The 20,664-nt window shown below is 42.1% G+C and overlaps 1 protein-coding gene across 1 annotated transcript in view; it reads left to right on the top strand.

The window, feature by feature from the left end:
* The window catches only part of EFR3A (EFR3 homolog A), a 2,300,516-nt gene that overhangs the window by 2,223,456 nt on the left and 56,396 nt on the right, over positions 1 to 20,664 (top strand). The window contains exon 24 of the mRNA XM_044066245.1: positions 8,219 to 8,268. Coding sequence (XP_043922180.1) covers positions 8,219 to 8,268 — 50 coding nt within the window. The remainder of the gene's footprint in view (positions 1 to 8,218; positions 8,269 to 20,664) is intronic.

Genomic DNA, 20,664 nt, shown 5'->3' with positions numbered 1-20,664 from the left:
CAAAGATACAGCATTCTTGGATCCGAAAGTTTATCAGTTCCAACAAATTTGGTCCTCCCTTGGTTTCATCTGTCTCCTTGAACCGTTGCGGAGCTGAAAAAGGTGTCAGTCACCATCCTTGGAGCTTGTTCATCTGGTGCCGCAATCTCCTTTGTTACAGTGTGTGGCAGGTAGCCACAAATCGTCAAGCCATTCCTCTTGATCCTCCAGATTATCAGCCGATGACGTGGAGGGGATTGTGAAGAGGTTGCTCTGGACCCGGGCCCTAGCAGAAATTCTCTCAAGACAAGTCCATCGGATCATGAAGCCGACAACTGTGCCTCAGATAACGTCGATTCCTCCTCCGACTCGGACGAGTATGGAGCCAGAGAGTATGGAAGTCGTTGTAATGGAACTGGCAGAGCCAGTAATCACTCCTGATATCTCAGCTCCGACGTCTGCTTCGATCTCGTCAATGTTGTCTTCCATCAAGGGATCTGGAGGTCAACACTCCCTGGTTGGCTCCAGGGGGGATAGTCGAGTCAGACCCTTGTCTGAACCGGCTCTCCCACTCGGCGCTTCAGCTTGGGTGAGTTTGGCTCCCACATCAGCCTCGGAGAGACCTCCCGGCCCCGTGGGACCAGAGTCTTTTTCAGCCTAGGATCATGGTGCCTTTGAGTTGATGCGGAGTGTGCTCTCCACTGAGTCTGCTCCACCTTCGGCTCCAGCCTCTCTTCTCCCAAAAGGGCCGGTGTCCACTTCTTCATCATCCCTCCATCACCCCCAGAGTAGAGTCAGTGCCCCAGGAAACCCCAATGGGTGGAACCTCCTCTTCCAATACCTCCCCGGAACATCCCTCCGAGGAGGTCCCTCGGAAGAGACAGTGTAAGAGGAAGCACATGGACTCCCTTGAGTCTGTCAGTTCTGATACTGACTTGGAGGATTGCGAAGGGTCCCCACGGTCGCCCTCTGAGGATGTCTCCTTTTCAGACATCCTGGATATCCTTAAGCAGAGGGGCTGCTGGAAGTCCCTCTCCACTTCTGAAGATGAGTCTGTATACCTGGAGGCATTTGGCTCTCATCCCTCCACCTCTTGGGTGTCTCCACCTTTCGACCCTCTCCTGGGTGTAGTGAGTTGGAAGGTGTGAGACTCTCCAGAATCAGTGGACCCGTTCCGCGGAGGCCAAATAAATTTATTACGGCCCCAGAGGACATACAGTATTTAACTAAGGGAATTCCAGTAGATGCGATGGTGGTGGCTGTGGCCACAAAGAAGGAGTTAGCTGAAATGTCTGCATCTGTCCATCCACTGAACAAAGAGCCTGGCACGATGGACAGGTACGGGAAGTGCACTTTCTCCTCAGCGGCCTTTACCTTGCAGTCGCTGAATTATTTGTCACATTTCTCCCGACTTCAGAGGGATATCCTAAAAGAGCTGGGAGGTACCCTATAAGGTGCTACAGCCCAGGATTTATTAGATAAGATTAATTCTCACCTTGTAACCTTAACCTCCATTACTAACTCCTCCATGCACCTCATTTCCTACACAGCCAATGGAGCGAGCAGGACAGCAGGCACAGGAATAGCTCTTCGGAGACATTCCTGCATGCACCTTTGCGAGTTTGCTAAACCTTTCAGATCTTCCTTTATTGACACTCCCTTTGACGGCTCATCCTTGTTCAGGCCAAAAGTGAAAGAGACTCTCACCAGGAGCCAGCAAGACAGTAAGGCTCTGTCTGCCGTCGGAGTCCGTTTTTCTGCCCCTGCCAGACCTTATTCTAAAAGTCAGAAGAGCAGAAAGATGTGGTTGTGGAAGTCCAAAGGAGCCTTATCTGATGCTCGTGGTTGATCCTTCCCTCAGAGGCAGAGGGGGAAATAACAATGGAAGACGCCATCCACATGGCAGAGGGGGTCCACAGAACCAGGGCAACAGATATACTTTCTCTGGTCGGCCCTTCCAGTGCTCCTGAAAGGAGGCCCAACTATCCTCCTCTGGAGGCAGAGACGATCACTGCACCCAGAAGCCTGGCTGAATTTGACTCAAGACAAATGGGTACAATCCATTATATCCAGGCGCTACAACATTCCCTTCCACTATTCACCTCGTCCGTCAAAGTTTATCCCAGGCATTCCATCCGGTCAAAGGGATCAAGCAACCCTAGAAATTCAAAGGTTGCTAGAAAATAAGAGTCATCCAAGAAGTCCCCGCAGACCAGCTAGGATGCAGAATTTACCCAAGGTTCTTTTTAGTTCCAAAAAAGATAAGGGACTGGAGACCCATATTGGATCTCAGCAGACTAAACAAGTCAGTGAAGAAGTCAAAGTTCCAGATGGTAACACTGCAGTCTATACTCCCATTTCCGGGACACGACAATTGGATGTGCTCATTAGATCTTCAGGACGTGTACTACCACATAAAGATGGACAGGTGCTCCAGAAGATTTCTACACTTCTGGCTGGGAGCCAATCATTACCAGCTCAGAGCTCTGCCCTTTGGACTCACCACAGCCCCCCAAGTGTTTACCAAATGCATGGCAGTAGTCATGGCTCATCTGAGACATCAAGGATTCCAGGTGTTTCTATACTTGGACGGCTGGCTTCTAACTGCCACCACCAAGCAGCTACTAATCAAAGCCAGGGACTCCACCATCCATCTCTTCTCAAAACTAGGTATTACTATGAATGCAGAAAAATCTGCCTTGTTGTCATCACAGCGTATTACCTTTATAGGTGCAGATTTAAACACAAACAACTGCCTCAAGAAAGGATACAAATGCTACGCAGTTAAGTGCTTATCTTACTCAACAAGAAAAAAGTACAGGCAAGATTTACCCTCAAGGTCTTAGGCTCTATGGCAGCGACAATAACACTAGTTCCCCCTGGCATGACTTCGCATGTGAATATTACATTGGCTACACTTCCCTCAGTGGTCCATACAAGAGTTACCCCTGTCTCATGAGATTCTCATTACAGATTCCTGCAAGAGGGACCTGCTTTGGTGGATCCAGTCCAATCAGGTAACAATGGGCAGACCGTTTGTACTTCCCCAACCTGTCGCTACAGTAACCACAGACATGTCCCAGGTGGGGGAGGGGCATATCTGGGACAGACTGTCCAAGGGGTTTGGAAAGATCATGAGTACAATTTGCACATCAATGTCCTAGAGATGAGGGTGGTGCTTCTGGCGTTGCAAGCATTTCAGAACTCTCTTCCCACAGGGACTATTGCAATTCAGACAGACAATATGTTGGTGGTGTGGTACATCAAAAAACAGGGGGGAAGCTAAATCCTATCCTCTATGTCAAGAGGCCCAGAGAGTTTGGCAATGGGCGATATCTTCTCAGCGCTTTCTGACGGCAATGCACATCCTGGGGAAATCCAACATCATAGCAGACAGGCTAAGCAGAGCGATTCTCATGCCTCACGAGTGGTCCCTGAATCAGGAAGTTGCGAATCAAATATTTCGCAAATGGGGCCAGCCTTGCTGCGACCTTTTTGCCACTCCTTTCAATGTCAAATTCAGCAACTACTTTGCCCTCTTTTCCCCTCTGGGAGAGTCACCGAGGGATGCACTTGCCCACGATTGGCCCCCGGGACTTCTTTATGCTTTTCCCACATTTCCTTTGATTCTAAATGTTATTCAGAAAGCCAAGTCATTGAGTCGCAGGTTAATTCTCATTGCTTCATACTGGCCTCGTCAGATTTGATTCAGCTTCCTTTAGCCCCAGCTTCAGGAGGACCCATGGATCTTAGACCCAGTGCCGGATCTTCTGACGCATCAGTCAGGAACGCTCCATCCTGCCCGTCAGAGCCTCAAGCTGACAGCTTGGTTTCTCCACTTCCAATCTTACCCAGGCTTCCAGAATTAGCCCCTGCAGTACGCCACATTTTGGTGGTCTCGCACAAAAAAGACAACTAGGAAACTTTACCCAAGCAAATGGAAGGGGTTCTCTTTTTGGGCAGACAAAAAACACATAGATCCCTTTACAGCCTCTATACCTGCAATTTTGGAATTCCTTACAGAAATTTTTAATCAAAGAGCAGCAGTGGCCACTATTCGAGTTCATCTAGCCGCTATGTACAATTATCATGTGGGGGAACTCGGATCCAATGTAATGTCCCACAAGTTATGCAAGGCCTTTCTCAGGGGTACATTTCTGTTAAGACCTCCTGTAAGAGAACCTTCTCCCCCATGGGATCTAAATTTAGTATTATCAGGTTTTATTCTTCCCCTCTTCGAACCAGCATCCTCTTGTTTGCAAAACGTTTTATCCTGGAAAACACGCTTTCTAACAGCAGTTACCTCAGCTAAGAGGGTTTCAGAGTTCCAGGCTTTATCCATCCAGCCTTCCTATTTGATCTTCCACAAAGATAGAGTTTCCCTCAGAACAAATCCCTCCTTATTGCCAAAAGTCTGTTCTGAAACAAATTTAAACCAATCTATAGAATTGCCTGTGTTTTTTCCTAACTATAGCATCAAGGCAGAATATAAGCTTCACCAATTGGATGTACGTAGACAACTGCATTTTTATTTATACAGGATGAAAGATTTCAGAAAATCAGATCAATTGTTTGTGTCCTATTCAGAAACGAAAAAAGTCTGGGCAGTCTCAAAAGTTACTTTGTCCAAATGGCTTACTGACACTATCAAATATGTTTATCACTCTCATAATAAAGAACCGTAAGGGAAAGTGAAAGGACATTCAACTAAGTGTCTACTTCCATTGCCTTTCAATCCAGACTTCCATTGGATTCAATTTGTGCTGCTGCTACATGGGTTAATCCTCATACCTTTATCTCTCATTACAAAGTAGATGTGGCCTCTCGGAACAGGGCATCCTTTGGTTCCACTGTCCTAAAAAGTTTATTCCCTTGAGCCACCCAAGAGAAAGGTGCTGGGGACTCTGTCCCAACCAGCAAGAATGAATGCGAGATATGAAAGAAGTTATGTACTCATCATAACGTTCCATGTTTGTTTTCCATTATCTCACCTTCATTCTTGCGTCCCACCCAGCCATCCTCTTCCTGGAGGATCTAGAGGAATTTTTACAATTGGCAATGTAAATGGTCCGATTCCCATCTTGCCTTCCTTTTACCTTTATGACCAATATATTTCATCTATTTTTTTCACCATGGGATAGGTTGTAGACTTGAGCCAGTGGAAGCTCTCGAGCTTTGGTATGCAGCCGAGTCGGAGCAGAGTTTCGGGTCCGAACCCAATCAACAAGAATGAAGGCGAGGTACTGGACAACAAACATGGAACGTTATGGTGAGTACATAACTTCTTTTTTGCCTCCTTCACTCCAGGGTGAGAAGGGTTTGCAATATCCAAGTAAAACCCTCTGTATGTTTTGGAATTCTTAACTGAAGTATCTTTTTCCATTAGGCAATGAAATGCTCCTTTTGAAAATGCTGCTATCAGTGGTCATATCATCAGAGACACAGTTACTGCCTTTGCTGATTTAAAAATGTTTTGTTTGCAGCCATTTGTGCCGTTACCACTTGGTCATTCATTTATATATTTGCCAAGCATTTTTTCATGGATTATGACTCCAGAAGTCAGGCCTACTTTGTTTCTTCATTTCTTCAGCGCTTGACTTCCTGATTTGCCTAATGTCTGTCATTTGGCTTCTTCCCACCTGCTAGAATTTCTGGTGCACAGCACTTTGAAGCATTCAGATATTTTGCTAATTTATTGTGTATATTTTCCATGCTGCAGTTGTAGTTACATAACCATTGCAGGAGACAAAATGGAGCAGTCCTAAAAAAGCAAGAATATAGTGCTTTTTATACTATCAAAAGCTCAACTTGTCTTATGACACATTTGCAAATATTTGCATTAGAAGAAAATCTGAGATGACTGGTCATGCTAGTCCATGTTTGATCCTTGTTGCACTAGGCAAGATGTAATTTTGTAACTTATTCCAGAAAAGTACTAAAATATTCCACTGCATATATTTTGTCTTTCTTAGCTTCTATTAGCACAGGCTTTCTGTCTGCTGGTGAACTAAAAAAAAAATCCAGCCTCCTTCCAAACTCTGAGAATGCAGCTGCATATGCAGAATTGTTCACTGGAGCCCTGTATAATCGTGTAAATAACTGCATTGAGACACCTGTACCTACCTGAAATAAACATAGGATAACCTCCAGAAACAAACCACCTTAGTGGAATTCTAGTATAATTAGGTTGTATAACAAAGAAAGTCATGCACAAAAACAGGAAGAGCATTGCCCATGAAGGTAAAAGTGCCCTCATCAATCTGAACAAGCAACTTGGGGGACTAACCGAGTAACCAAAGCCAAATGTATAGGTTCATAGGATGATACTAGGCTATTGGCCTGGAGGCCCTTATAAGCCTAGCCAAGAATTTTGCCCATGTTCCCTCAAAGGCAGCACCTGTTTCTCCTGTCCAGCAGGGACACAGGTGGGATCCCAGGGGTATATTTTCTGTTTCCCATCCAGTTGTCCTCTTAAAGAGGGCTAGAGAGGTACTCTGCTTGACATGGAGACGGAGTCTATTCTACAGATGTGGAGTCTATGGGACACAAATCTATCCCGCCAACAAGTTCTATCAGTGTCACAGACCAGGTTAAGACCTTACATGTGGGTTGCGCAAGTGGAGTTCATCCTACGGATATGCAGCAACTCCATCAAGGCTGGGTCTGAAATGGCCTTGTATGCCCGATACAGGTCACCTCTGATCAGTCTGTATGAGACTGAGTAGAGGTACAGGGCTTTTAGCCTATCTGTATAGGATAGGTGTTTGAGACCCTGGTATTTCCTGGTCAGGAACCTCTGTGGTCTCTCCAACTGCTGCATGTGCTTGGCAAGAAGGTACATGCCGAAGGGTGCATTGTACTCGTTAATGGGACTGATAAGGGAGGAGTACAGGGATGTTATGACCTCCTTGTTCCTGGATGAAATACTCTTATTTATGAGGTGGGCCATGTAGAAAGCCTTCTGTACAACGGAGGCAACATGGTGGTCAAAATTTCTGATAAAAGTAACCTCCACAGCTAAGGACAGTCATAAGACTTTCTTCAGTTATGTCTACAGCCTTAAAGACAACACCCAGCAATGTGCAGAGAACATAGCAGATCTGCTGGCCAAGAAATTTATCTCCAGCTTTATCCCCCTCAGGAAATAACCTCCACCATTTCTCCTCCATCACTAGGGAGCAAGTCCTAACTGCACTCTTAGGCAAAATTATTGAGCCAAAATTCTTTACAGTAGCACTATTCATGAGCTTCTAGGTCTCAACTAAGTAAGAGCTAACATTTCTTTTGGCAAATGTCTCATGACAGCTTCACATATCTTACCCGAGTCTCAAGAACAGAAGCAGTCCATTGTGTTTTTTTTTTTTTTTACTGGTTGCTTTATTCTTGTTTCGGGTGAAGTAACCATGTTTCCTTTTGAACCCATTGCTGTTTTGTGAGATGATCAATTTCTCTTGGAGAGTGGCATTTTATTTCAAATACTTTTCTCCTTTACCTGTCAGTTATCAAGCCTTACCCTAGTGGACATCAATTTGTTCCCCAGTGGTGAGAAGTCTCTAGATCCACTTGGGAGAGAGCCATTGTCGGGCTATCATTCAAGCAGACACAGATGTTGCTTTTATTTTCACCAGCATCCTGGCTGTAAGTTTTTTTTTTCTTTTTAATTGTGAATGGCCTAATCACTTTTAGTGGTATGATCACTGGTGTCACTGCAAGGGACGCATATACTGATAAGGGTTACTGTCACCAAGTTGGGCAGTCACATCTACCTCTTCCCTCCACCATCTCATTGCATACTGACAAAAATCCTCACCGTCCAGTGGCGGCTAGGTGAACAGAGAAATAGGCCAAGCTTACCGAGACCCCCCCTCCCTGGATGGGCATTCCCCATCTTCCCTGCCTGCACTATCAAGTGCTAAAGCTGCTAACTGATCTCTGGTTGCCATCAGGGCTTGTGTATGTTCTGACACAAGATATTTAGACAGTACAATTTCAGTTGATATTTGTGCTTTTTTTTCCTTTTTGTATTGGAGGTTGTTAATTCTCGAGTTCTAAACTTTAAAGTAGTTGCTTGGAGCATTTTTGTGTGTATTCAGCATTTAAACAGACTAATGTAAACCTCATGTGAAAACTGTATTCTTTAGGCATGCTAAATACATATCACACTGCTGGCTCTGTATTGATTGCTTTATTTTAGTGTTAGAGTGGCACATTAACAGTATATTGTGTTTTGAATCCACAGTCAAATATGCTGCATGAGAAGCTTGCACAGATACTTGATCTTACAATAAGGTGAGTGTTTTAAATTAATCCTGTTGTCTTGTCTTCTTCTTTGTCATGCTTTGTACATAAGTTAATCTGCCGTGTATTAGCTGTTGTCTGTCAAGTGAACAGTGCATTAATTTGTGTGTGTTGAGTCAATCAAAATGCCAAAGTCACCGTGTGCGATACTTCCGCTTTCGATATAGCTCTTCTGAACATTGTTATTAGTCCTGTTGATAAATACTAGTACATTTGGTTTTATTAAGTAATAAAACATGTCCTTTGTATTTAATGAAGTAAATGGTTTCTAATTTCCTTCTCTGTACAACTCTCTAGCTACAGTGGTACCCTCAATTGCCTCCTAGGCATACTTCTCAGTTTATTTGTACAAGAATTCAGGACAAAGCCAAAAATAATGGGTAGGCAATGACACAATATCAGGGACAATTTTAATGATTACTCTAATTCACTTAAAACAGCATATATTAATACTTAATAAACAACAGGTCTTGCATCAGCGTACATTTTCTGAACAGAAAGTAATGAAACCCTAATTCCGGCACTGTTTGACTGTATTCCTCAATAATTTAGCAGAAAATCAAAAAAATTTTGAGAGACAAAGCAGAACTATGAGGTAAAAATAATTGACAGTTGAGAGGTGTGCACCTATATTTAGAAGAGTCTTTTTTTGTTAAGTTTTTAATATATTTATTTATTTGTGTTTACCAGGATAGCACAGCTGGGCAAATCCCATTTTTAGAAGGAGGCTCCTGGAGAAAAAGCTTCAGATTGAATAAAGACAGTACAGTAAACAATATATACAAGTAAAGATTACATTATTAAGAATAGACCTTTAACTAACAAACCATGCTGAAAATGCTGTATGTGGTAAACATGCAGTACAATATAGTCGGTATGTTTAGGTTCAGGAAAGAAAACGGGAAGCTGGATACTAAACTCGGACACTACTTTAGGCGTAAAAGGACTAATTCTGAAAGAAACCTTGTCCTTGTTGAAAATAAGGGAGGGCTTACTCACCATATTAGCTTGCAACTCGGTTACCCTTCTTGCAGGTCAGAGGAATCAATAAAACTGTTTTCCATTTTAAGAACCTCATGTCAGCCAGATTGTGTGGTTCATATGGAGCAAATTTTAGCTTCTGTAACACAAAATTAAGATCCCAAGGAAAGGCCATAGGTTTACTTGGAGGCCTGTTATGCAAAACGCCTTTAAGAACATTTTGACATGAGACTGCCTTGAAAGAGGGAAGTCTATGGGCAAATATCCTGAAATGGCTGATAAATAAACCGTCATAGAGGATTAACACAGGCCGGTAGGATAGTAACTCACACATATATTGTAAAACCAGAGAACAACTATCCTTGAATGGGTGCCAGATGTTCTTCGTGTTTCACTGTTGCAGTCATCACACTTGGGTTATCTACCTGCAGGTAGCCCTCAGTCGGCCCGAATACCAGAGACTTTGTATTTCTGCGTCGGATGCTGTCACTCCAGGACTGATGTCAGGGGTATAAAAACAGGCAGCTGACGCCATTACATCAGTCTTTCTTGCCGAGGAGCCTGAAGCAGAAGCAGTTCGCAAGTGCTGATTGTCCACTACCTGAGTTTTCATTTACGGATTGAATAATCCTGAAGTCTTCTAAAGCTAAGTATCCCATTGGGATCCTTTTTTCTTGCTCTAACCAATGTCAGAAAAAGTTAACAATTGTCTTGCCTGTGGAAAGCAAATATCACACAGAGATTTTCATTCTTACTGCGTCACTTGTTTAGGCTCAGACCACGACGTACCTTGCTCTTAGTTTTGTGCCTTGTTCAATGCCCAAACCATTCATCGGGCTCTCATTGTTGTTAAATTCTTTTGTTCTCGATCTCCGTATTCCAAAATGGCTTCGGTAAGCCATCCGATTACCGATATTCTGAAAAAACGTAAGGCTAAAGACAGAGAGAGAGACCGCCTAAGTCCAAAGCTGTTGATGACACTTCTGCTAGTCGCCAGTTCACCGGCACTCAATGAGGCACTTTCGCAGCCCCTGATGCCCAATTCAGTGGATTCTCAGGCCTCTACCCAGACCCATTTGGAGTCCGGTATGCCGCGAGACTCTTCTTCGACTATGGAACCTGCAGATGTCTCTACTTTGGATGGGTCCGGAACCGCTGTGTAGGCACCAGCTTCTGAGGCAGTTCTTCGCTCAACCGATGTTCATCTCAAACCGACGACTTTTTTATCTAAAACTACCAAGTTTCTTAGGCCTAGAGTATGCGCTATGCCTAGAAAACTGACGACCGAAGCTCACGCACCTACTCCCATGCCACAAAGACAAATGCTTAGAATGGCAGAAGACATTATTATGCTGATTAGGAGAAGTCAGCCTTCCCCTGCTAAGAGGAAAAGAGACCAGTCCCCTGCAGCTTTAACAGACCAGGAGTCAGATGACTCTGCGGTATCTGATTACGAAGACATGCCTTTATTTGCTTATGAGGATTCAGATGTAGAGGAATCCATTTCCTCTGCCTCCCCTCCAGAGGATTTTTCTTTGGTGAAACCTTATATACTTTAAGAGAGCATTTCCACTGGGAATGCCAAGACTATCCTCAGTCCAAAAAGGGACTCAGAGAATTCATAGATTTGCTACAGCACAGGCCTTTAACAATACCTCCTGTCCTGGAAGTTGTTGATGTTTTTATGAAATCCAGTCTTACTCCTGATACTTTACCTCCTGCCCCTAGGAAACCAGACAGGTACTACAGAGTACCTGACACTCACAGATTTCTTTTCAAGAGTCCTACTGCTGACCCAGAGATCATTTCCCAGGAGACTAAAGGTATCAAGGCAACTACAGCCAAGAATCCCACCCCTTCAGACAGGGATTCCAGAGCTTTTGATAGATAGGGTAAGAAGGTATATACCTCTGCAACTCTTGCTATTAGGGCATTGAATTGTCAGTTTCACATGCTGAAGTACCAACAACATATTATGGAACTTATTAAACAAAAAGTGGCTACCTTTACAGACTGTGCAGAAAATAAAGAATTGCAGGAGCTTATGCACTCTGCAAGCTAAGTCAGCAAGCATACTTTGCAGTGTGGCTTTGATGCCCTAGAAGCATCTTGCCGGGCCGCAGTCACTGGTTCTGAACATTCTGTACTGAGAAGACATGCTTGGCTCAAGGAGCAGACTTTACCATACCATGTCAAATCAAAGTTACTAAATGCTCCATTGAACAAGGATGGTTTGTTTGGCGCCAAAGCAGAAGAGGTTCTTAAAAAGTTGGACCAAAAAGCTAAGTTATTGCAGACTATTAAAGAATTCTTACAAGTGCAATCCCCTAGATTCAGTAGGCATTGCCCTTCCAGACACTGGTCGTTTCCAGGCCATCTCAAGCCAGACCCAGGGGAAACAGACCACCAAGACTACAGTCTCATTGTATGCAGAGCTCTAAGCAATGGAGTGCCCCCACCCCCAAAGCAGGGAGTGGTAAGCCCCCTCCTTACGGAAAAAACACACAATAACTTCTCTACTGCACTCCCCATCCCTGCCCAATTGCTGGTGGCCCTAGGAGGAAAACTTGCCCTTCATGCAAAAAACTGGATGTCCATCACATAAGACCAATGGGTCCTCAACATTGTATCCCAAGGGTACAAATTTTACTTCTACTCACTGCCAACCCCAAGAGGGTTCCCAGACCTTCCTCCAAACCAGTGGGCAAAGGCTCAAAGCCAAGTTCTTTCCCTGCTCTCCATCAGAGCTATTCAGCTGGTTCCAGTAGAACAGATAGGTCAAGGATTCTATTCCAGACTCTTCCTTGTACCCGGAAAAGAGGGCTTTTGGCACCCAATCCTGGATCTTTCAATTCTCAACACCTTCGTGGTGGTATCAAAATTCAAAATGCTTATCCTGCAACAGCTTCTACCTATGCTAGCCAAGGATGCCTAGTTAGTCATCCTAGACTTAAAAGAAGCCTATCTGCACATCCCTATAAGGGTGTCATGCAGGAGGTATCTACGTTTCAGGGCCGGATCTATACATGATCAGTTCTCTGCACTTCCCTTTGGCTTATCCACTGCACCCAGAGTATTCACAAAATGCCTGGCTCCAGCCATTGCTTACTGCAAGCAGAGAAATATCCAAATTTACCCGTACTTGGACGACTACCTCATTCAGGCGGACAGGAATTGCTGTTGCAACACCTGACATTTGTGAAAAACCTTCTCACTTCCTTGGGGTACACCATCAACAAAAAGAAATCAAAATTGGTACCCAGTCAAAAGATTGTATTCCTGGGAGCAAGCTTGGACACAACATCCCAGATGGCATTCCTCACTTCAGAAAAACAACTCTGACAGCCTACTTCAGACAAATGGCCACCAGAACCCAGCTATCTGCAAGAAAAATACTGCAGGCCCTAGGGTTCATGGCCTCATGTATACTGCTAATTCCATATGCAAGACTGCATATGAGGAAACTTCAGTGGTACTTAAAAAGTCTTTGGTGCCAACATTCTCAGGACCTGGAAACAGTCATTCCTATCATACCCTGTCTAAGGACAGAGTTCCTTTGGTGGGCAGAAGCATGCAACCACAACAAGGGACTGCCCTGTACTCAACCCCACACCCCCTAGACCCTAACCACAGATGCATCAGACTATGCCTGGGGAGCACACAAGGACGGCAAATGCATTCAGGGCCACTGGAATGAAATCATCACTGAGCCATCGGTGTGAATCTCTTCACCTCCATAAGCAACAAGTTTCACACTACTGGCCAAATTGAGTTGCTCATTAGTTTTCACTTCAGCAAATATGTCTGCTGATATAACATTACACTTTGAACCTGTGTCTACTTTAAGCTGTGTGGATTTACCATTGATCTGGACTGTACAGAACACTTTGCTTTTTGTCAGCAAATTTACTGTAACAACTCTTTCACCATTTCTTGACTGCTGCGTCTCTACTTGATCAACCTGCATTTTTTGTGTGACCCTTCTTTACTACTGTATGAGGTTTACCTGATTTGCAGACTTTCTAGAAATGATTCCATTTTTTTACACTTGTAACATTGCTGACCAAATGCTAAGCATTTTTCTCTTTTAGACTCATGCCTATAGAGTGAGATTGTGCTGTGAAGCTATATCTCAAGCTAACCTGGCTGGTATACGAAGGGGGTACAACCTGTTTCCCCCTTACTTGTTGCTATACCATCTCACTTTGGTATTGTCTGAAACCATTTGAAGAGGTTCCCAGGTGCCAAAGATGGTTCAAAGTTGAGTGCCTTGATCAGGCCACGCATCTCCTAGATATTTATGTGCTTTCCATACCCTTTGTACTTTATTCCTCCTGAAACTGCTACCCGAACAAAGTCCAAAGCATTTGTGGTGACTGACTACTTTGGAACAGGGAAGTTGGAAGAGGAAATCTGGATTTAATGTTATCTGTTGTCTCCATCAAAAGATTCCTCTTCTGACAAACCCCAGCACTGAGATTTGAAAAGATAAAGGGTGTTGATGCTAAGGCCAATGAGATTTCAGATACCACTGTATCCTTCTCATGTGGTTTCTTGCCAGGGATATCATGAGAATCATAGATGTCACGAGAGCCAAACTCCTGAGGTTTTTCCTCGCAGTGACTGAAGTCTTAGTGGACAACCTTATACACAAATTTAAATAAAGATCTGTTTTTTTCCTGTATTGGAAAATCTCTTTGATTTGAGGTGTCAAGTGACATCCCAGTAACACAATCCTGTGTGAGCGAACCTAACTGACATCCCATCTTTTGAATGTTCTTTTGGAATCCCAGCTTGTGTAAGAGATCTGTCACCCAAGGGAGAGATTCCTGACACTTTGAAAAAGAATTACCAAAGATAAGCAAGTCATCTAAATATGGAAAAAATGGATAAATCTATAACCTGCAGTGAACTATAACTGGAGCTAGAGACTTTGTTAACACGTAGTGCAGTGGATATCCAAAGGATAAGGTAAAGAACTGATAATGTGATCCAGGTACAAAAAAACCTTAAACATCTGAAGTTTGGATGAATAGGGATGTGATGATGATCATCTTTTAAGTCTAATGTTACCTGGAAACTTGAAAGATGAAGAAGAGGTAACAGGTTGTGAAATGACATCATTTTGAATTAGGGCACTGTTGCTGTCCTACTTTGGACGCAATAGAAGAGTCTTCATGGGTTCTGTTTAAGCAGCTTTATTTTATACAAACACATCACGATAGAAGTTTACTGACTTTAACTTAAGTAACTTATATACAAACTAACTGCTGTATTCATGCATGCTTACTTCTTGGCTGCATTCTCAAAATGGCACTAGGAATGACACGTGCTTGATATTTATACGTGCACTCTCAGTCTTTGACGTGCTACTTAAAGAAACAGCACATAGCACGTGCTCTCTGAACTACATCCTCCATCTTGAAAAAGCAAAACATGCAATGTTATGGATGTTTTGACATACAGGTATCACAGACAGTTGTCAGTCATGGATTAATACAAGATATAATACACGTGTACACAGTTAAGTCCATGTTCCTACATATTTCACACTAGGCTTAGATACTCATCCATAACGTGTGATATAAAATTGGGAAGTGGGCTTAACTACTGGAGCTGTCCCTGAAAAATGTTCGATCTGTGATTTACTTGGAACATCTTCAGGGATGGGATCAGAGGTAGGAGCACCCTCTGGGATGGAAACAGTAGTTGGCTCTTGCTGAGATTTAGAGTCCAAGTCGCTATAACAATGTTGTGATGATGATTCTGGTGCAGGTAACACATGTTTATGGTTTTGCCTGTACTGCGTACCTTCCGAGTTTATAAGGTAGGATCTCAGTTCAGGACATTTGCCAATAACTTGCTCTATGCAGTCAAAACCTTTTTCTGTTTGAAGTCTGACTGTTTCTCCTTCCCTTAATGGAGAAAGAAGTTTGCTTGACTTGTCATACGATGACTTCTCGATTGAACGTTTCTTAAATAATTGAGCATTGATGGTCTTATTATTCCTTGCTTTAGGGTTTAGTAGATTGGTAGGAATAGGTAGCATAGTTATTGTTTGCCTGAAAAGAAGTTGTTGAGTTGGAGATCCAAGAACATCATCATGGAGGTGCATTCCTAAGGTTAAACAGATTTAAGAAAATGTCTGAATTGTCACATCTTGACCTTTCATTGCATACAGAACAAAAAGAAAGTACTTTTTCAATGTCTTTTGGTAATGAAGGCCAAAATACTAATTCCCTCACTCACTTCTTGGTGGTTGCGGATCCAGGGTGACCATGATGTAAAATCTGGATGTACTCATGTTATAAGGAAGCAGGAACAACAATTTTAGGACCTTTGAAAATAATGCCATCTTCCATCAACATTTCATCTCTGTAGGGAAAATAGGTTTGCAGTTCAAGTGGTACATTACATTGCTTTGATGGCCATCCAACATTAGGGTAGTGATTGAGCTTTTGCAAAATTGCATCAGTCTTAGTGTGGTCTCTCAACTCATCAAGCCTAGTGGTAGTAAAATACGCACTGCCATCATATCAAAGTCAAAAGTTACTCCGTCAAGCTGTTCTATTGTATTCCTGGGCGATGTGGATAAGGTATCAGCCAGGTAGAGTAGTTTACCTTTCGTATAGACCATTTTGAAGTTATACTTCTGCAATATGAGCATCATTCTTTGTAACCTTGCTGGAGCTGAATGCATAGACTTCTTTAGAACAATAACTAGAAGTTGTTGATCAGTCTCAATCAGAGTAGCTCAACCATAAGTATAATCATGAAACTTGGAACATGCAAATACTATTGCCAAAAGTTCTTTTTCAATTTGAGCATACTGCATCTCAGTTTGGATACGTGTTTGAGATGCACAGGCTACTGGTCTGTCCTCTTGAAGTATAATTGTGCCTAGACCAAATTTTGAAGCATCACAGGAAAGAGTAACTGGTTTGTTCACATCATAGTATCTTAATGTAGGTGAGTGGCATTTTTCTGCTTGAGGTCATCAAACACATTCTGGTGCTATTCTAACCATGACCATGCAACATTTTTGCATGTTAGCTCTCTTAAAGGTGCTGTCAACTCATTGAAGTCTGGTATAAACTTGCCTAAATCGTTGACCATGCCTTAAAAACATTGTAGAGCTTGAACATTGTCTGGTGCTGACATCTCAAGAATTGCTGCTTGCTTGGTCAGGTCTGGTCTCAAGCCAGTACTGGTAAATAAATGACCTGCATGTGTATCTTCTGGGAGCCTGAATTTGCACTTCAGAAGATTGAGCTTCAAGTTTACTTCACGTGCTCTGTCTAGGACTTTCTTTAGGTTTCTGTCATGCTGTGCTTCACCATTGTCTCCAACCAATAAATCATCTATTATGGCACAAGGATAACCTGAAAAATTTGCTCCATTGCACGCTGGCTTAACTTGCAGAAGTTATTCCAAATGGTATCCTTAGAAATCTGTATCGGCCAGAGTACCAAAAGTGGTTAGTAATGAAGACTTGCGATCAAGCATCACTTGCCAAAATGAACTCTTTGCATCCAAAACAGAAAAAACAGTGGCATTTGGTATTAGAGCTGCAGCCTCTTCAACTTTGCACATTGGATGATATGGTCTTTTTAGTGCTTTGTTCAAATCTCTTGGGTCAATGCATGTTCTGATTTTGTCCGAGTCTTTTTTGTGAGCTGCTACCATAAACACTACTCATTCATTTGGTTCTGTAACTGGACAAATGACACCTTGCTGTACCATTTTGTCCAACTGAACCTTAACTTTGTCTTGCATAGCTATCGGGACTCTCTTTGCAGGTTTGATCTCTGGGTCTAACTTCATGGAATACACTACTGGAGGTTTACCCAACCTGTCACCGAAAACATCAGCATATTCAGAGAAAAATGGCTTCAGAAAAATTAGAACTAGGAGATGCACTTATGTGATGAACTTCTTTGGTAAAAGAAAGCAGATTCATTCTCAAACCGTCTTTGAGACGCAACAAAGACTGTACTGGTCTTCTGACTACATAGAATAACAAGTTGTAACAGTTCTTGGCCAAATAACATAAAATCATCACTGAGCTCGGTGTGAATCTCTTCACCTCCCATAAGCAACAAGTTTCACACCACTGGCAAATGTGTCTACTGATATAACATTACACTTTGAACTTGTGTCTACTTTAAGCTCTGTGGATTTACCATTGATCAGGACTGCACAGAACACTTCGCTTTTTGTCAACAAACTTACTGCATCAACTCTTTCACCATTTCCTGACTGCTGCGTCTCTACTTGATCCACCTGCATTTTTTGTGTGACCTTTCTTTACTACTGCATGAGGTTTATCTGATTTGCAGACTTTCTGGAAATTATTTCATTTTTTTATACTTGTGACATTGCTGATCAAATGCTAAGCATTTTTCTCTTTTAGACTCATGATTTGCACCACAATTGCAACAGTTAATAATAAAGCTGGACTTGGCTTTGCCGATTCATGCTTGTACTGAGCATGTCCTTTAATTGAACCGGTATTAGAACTTGATGGAAAACTACGTAATTTTCATAATGAACCAGCAGGGGCTATGGCTGCCATGTGCTTAGTAGGCCTAATTCTGTTTGCCACATGTTGCATGCTGTCTGCATTTGCTCTGGATCCTGTTGAAACTATGCTCTTGTCACTTGCAAGCATACTTGCATGTTTTTCTGTTACTTCATAGATTTGGCAAATCTCTATGGCTTTACTCAATGTTAAATCATTATCAAGAAGCAAGATCTTTCACACAGCAGCACTATTGATACCACACATGAGCCTGTCCTCTATTAACTCATCTTTTAAGTCACCAAACTGACATGTTTTAGCCTTGTTTTTCAAATCATTTATATAAGCTTCAAAAGTTTCCCCTGGTTTCTGATCTCTCGTGTAAAATAAATGTCCCTCTACTGTAATGTTTGTCTGGGGGTTACACATTTCTCTGCACTTGTGCTTCAACTACTCTGGGTCTTCCCTTGATTCAGCCTGTACAACAATACAATGGTTTTCACCTTCTCCTTCATGCACTGCTGGTGCATACACAAATGACCGCTGTCTTTCTATGGCCTCTGACCCAGCTAAGTTTAGCAAAATGAATGTCTTGGTGCATGCATCTTTATCTGAGTAAGCTGGTTGTAAAAAAATACACTCTTGCTCAAATATTCTCCAATTCTCTGCAATATTCTGATCAAAGACAAGTTGTAAGGGCTTTCAAAATCCATCTCCAACATTAACAAATACCAGGGAAGGATTTTGCAAATAAGCACAAACACATAGACATATGCCAGAAATTTATGCCAGTACTTGTAACTTTGCTGAGTAGCACAAAGATCCTCTGTATAACTGAACTTTGCAAAATAAGTATCTCTCGGGTACTGTAATATTCTTGAAATTACTGTATTGCACTAAATCGTCTATTATCAGTATAAGAAACACATCAAATAACTGCAGGATGCAAGTCTGTGTGTAACTGGACTTTGTGAAATAAGTTTCTACTTCAGCATAATACTTTTGAACTTAATGTATTGCTGAAATAATTTATCATTTTAAGAAGCACTTCAAATAACTGTATGATGCGAATGAACTTCTAGGCAATTCTCTACAGTGCAAGAAACACACTGTAATGGGAGCACTCTGCAAATAAACACACCCAGCACAAGAAACATTTCGAAATGGTTATACTTTGACTGCACTTTTACAGATTAGTTGCACTTTGCACACAAACAACTCTTCAAGTACATGCACAGTAATAAGCACACACTGTAAGTACTTTTACACACTTTGAGATACTTCAAATAACTTGTTACAGTATGAAGTCGTAGTTATACCAAAACAAAGCACTTGCCAAAAAACATGCAGTCGCCTTGCTTAATTTACGCTTAGTTTGCCCCTTTTTGCCCTTATTGTATTCCTTTTGGCTTCTCTCTTTTCATACCCATTGTACTTTTCTTGTGCTTGTTTTACTCTAAACATGCCCGTTTTGCCTTTGAACATACTCATTTTGCTTTTCTATTAATTGTTTCATCAAATACCTTTACTTTAAACATTTAACTTAGTTAATAAGCCCTTTGTGCCTCCTGGTTGTTTAATAATGCATTTTGTGCCCTTGTACTTCCCCGTTTTGTCTTTTTTATGAAGCAAGTAGTTTGTGCATATTCTCATTACCTTTGCTTTTTTTCTGGCTCTTTTTCATGCTCATTTATCTTAGTTGAACTTCCATCATCTCTGCACCTCATGGCTCAGAATCGTATTCTCTGCGATCCCAGTTCTAACACCATGTCGCTCTCCTACTTTGGACACAATAGTAGAGTCTTCCAGGGTTCTGTTTAAACAGCTTTATTTTATGCAAACATATCACAATAAAAGTTTACTGACTTTAACTTAAGTAACTTATATACAAACTAACTGCTGTATTCATGCATGCTTACTCCTTGGCTGCATTCTCAAAATGGCACTAGGAATGACACGTGATATTTATATGTGCACTCTTAGTCCTTGACGTGCTTCTTTAAAGATACAGCACATAGCACGTACTCTCTGATCTACAGGTACTATCACAAACAAGTTAAGAAAGAAAGAAAAATCCAGAACTGGTCTCCAAGCATTTTCTTTCTTTGGCACCAGGAAGATCCCTGAATAAAAATCCTTCCCTGCCCCAGAAGGAGAAACTGGTTCTATCACTCCTTTGGACAGCATGTGATAAAGAACAGGAGGAAACAAAAGAGTCCAGTCTGGAAGATGAGGAATGACACCCCCCCCCCCCGGAAAGGAAGAAATTCCTCCCACTGCCATCTGTAACATTGATGAATAATATTCAGAACTCATTTGTCTGTAGCAGTCTGTTGCCAAAGAGAAAAGTGGAGATTAAGACCTTCTAGAAGAAAAAGGGGGCCAGGGAGGGAGTGGGTCACAAGGTCTCTTGAATAGTCATTCAGACATATTTTTTATTTTACATTTATTTTATTTTACATTTGTTTACCGGGCTGGTCCAACTGGATATATGTCCATTTTCAGTTGAGGCCCGGGGAGAAAAGCTTCGCAGTTAGAGTAGTATTTACAGAACACAGGTACATTACAACGTTTTGGCAATCATTACATTTCATTGCATTTTAGCTTATGAGCAAGAAAAAAAATCCTAGTAGATAACAAGTATGGATATACATACAAAAATATGTAAAAAGAACACTATTAAACTGTAAAGTCACATACACACATTGTTAATAAAAACATTAACTAGCTTACGCAGGTGTGAAGATTAGTGACTGGAGACAAGTGAGGTAGTTAGTCCGTGTTAACACAAGGGCTTAACCAATGTGATTTAAAGTATAGTTTTAAATAGGGTAACTGAGGATAGGGAGGTTAGCTGATTGGGGAGGGTGTTCCAGGTTTTACCC

Source organism: Protopterus annectens, chromosome 3.part1 (assembly GCF_019279795.1).
Source record: "Protopterus annectens isolate FY-2018-M chromosome 3.part1, PAN1.0, whole genome shotgun sequence".
Taxonomy (NCBI): Eukaryota; Metazoa; Chordata; order Ceratodontiformes; family Protopteridae; genus Protopterus; species Protopterus annectens.
This window is presented reverse-complemented; position numbering and strand designations above follow the sequence as displayed.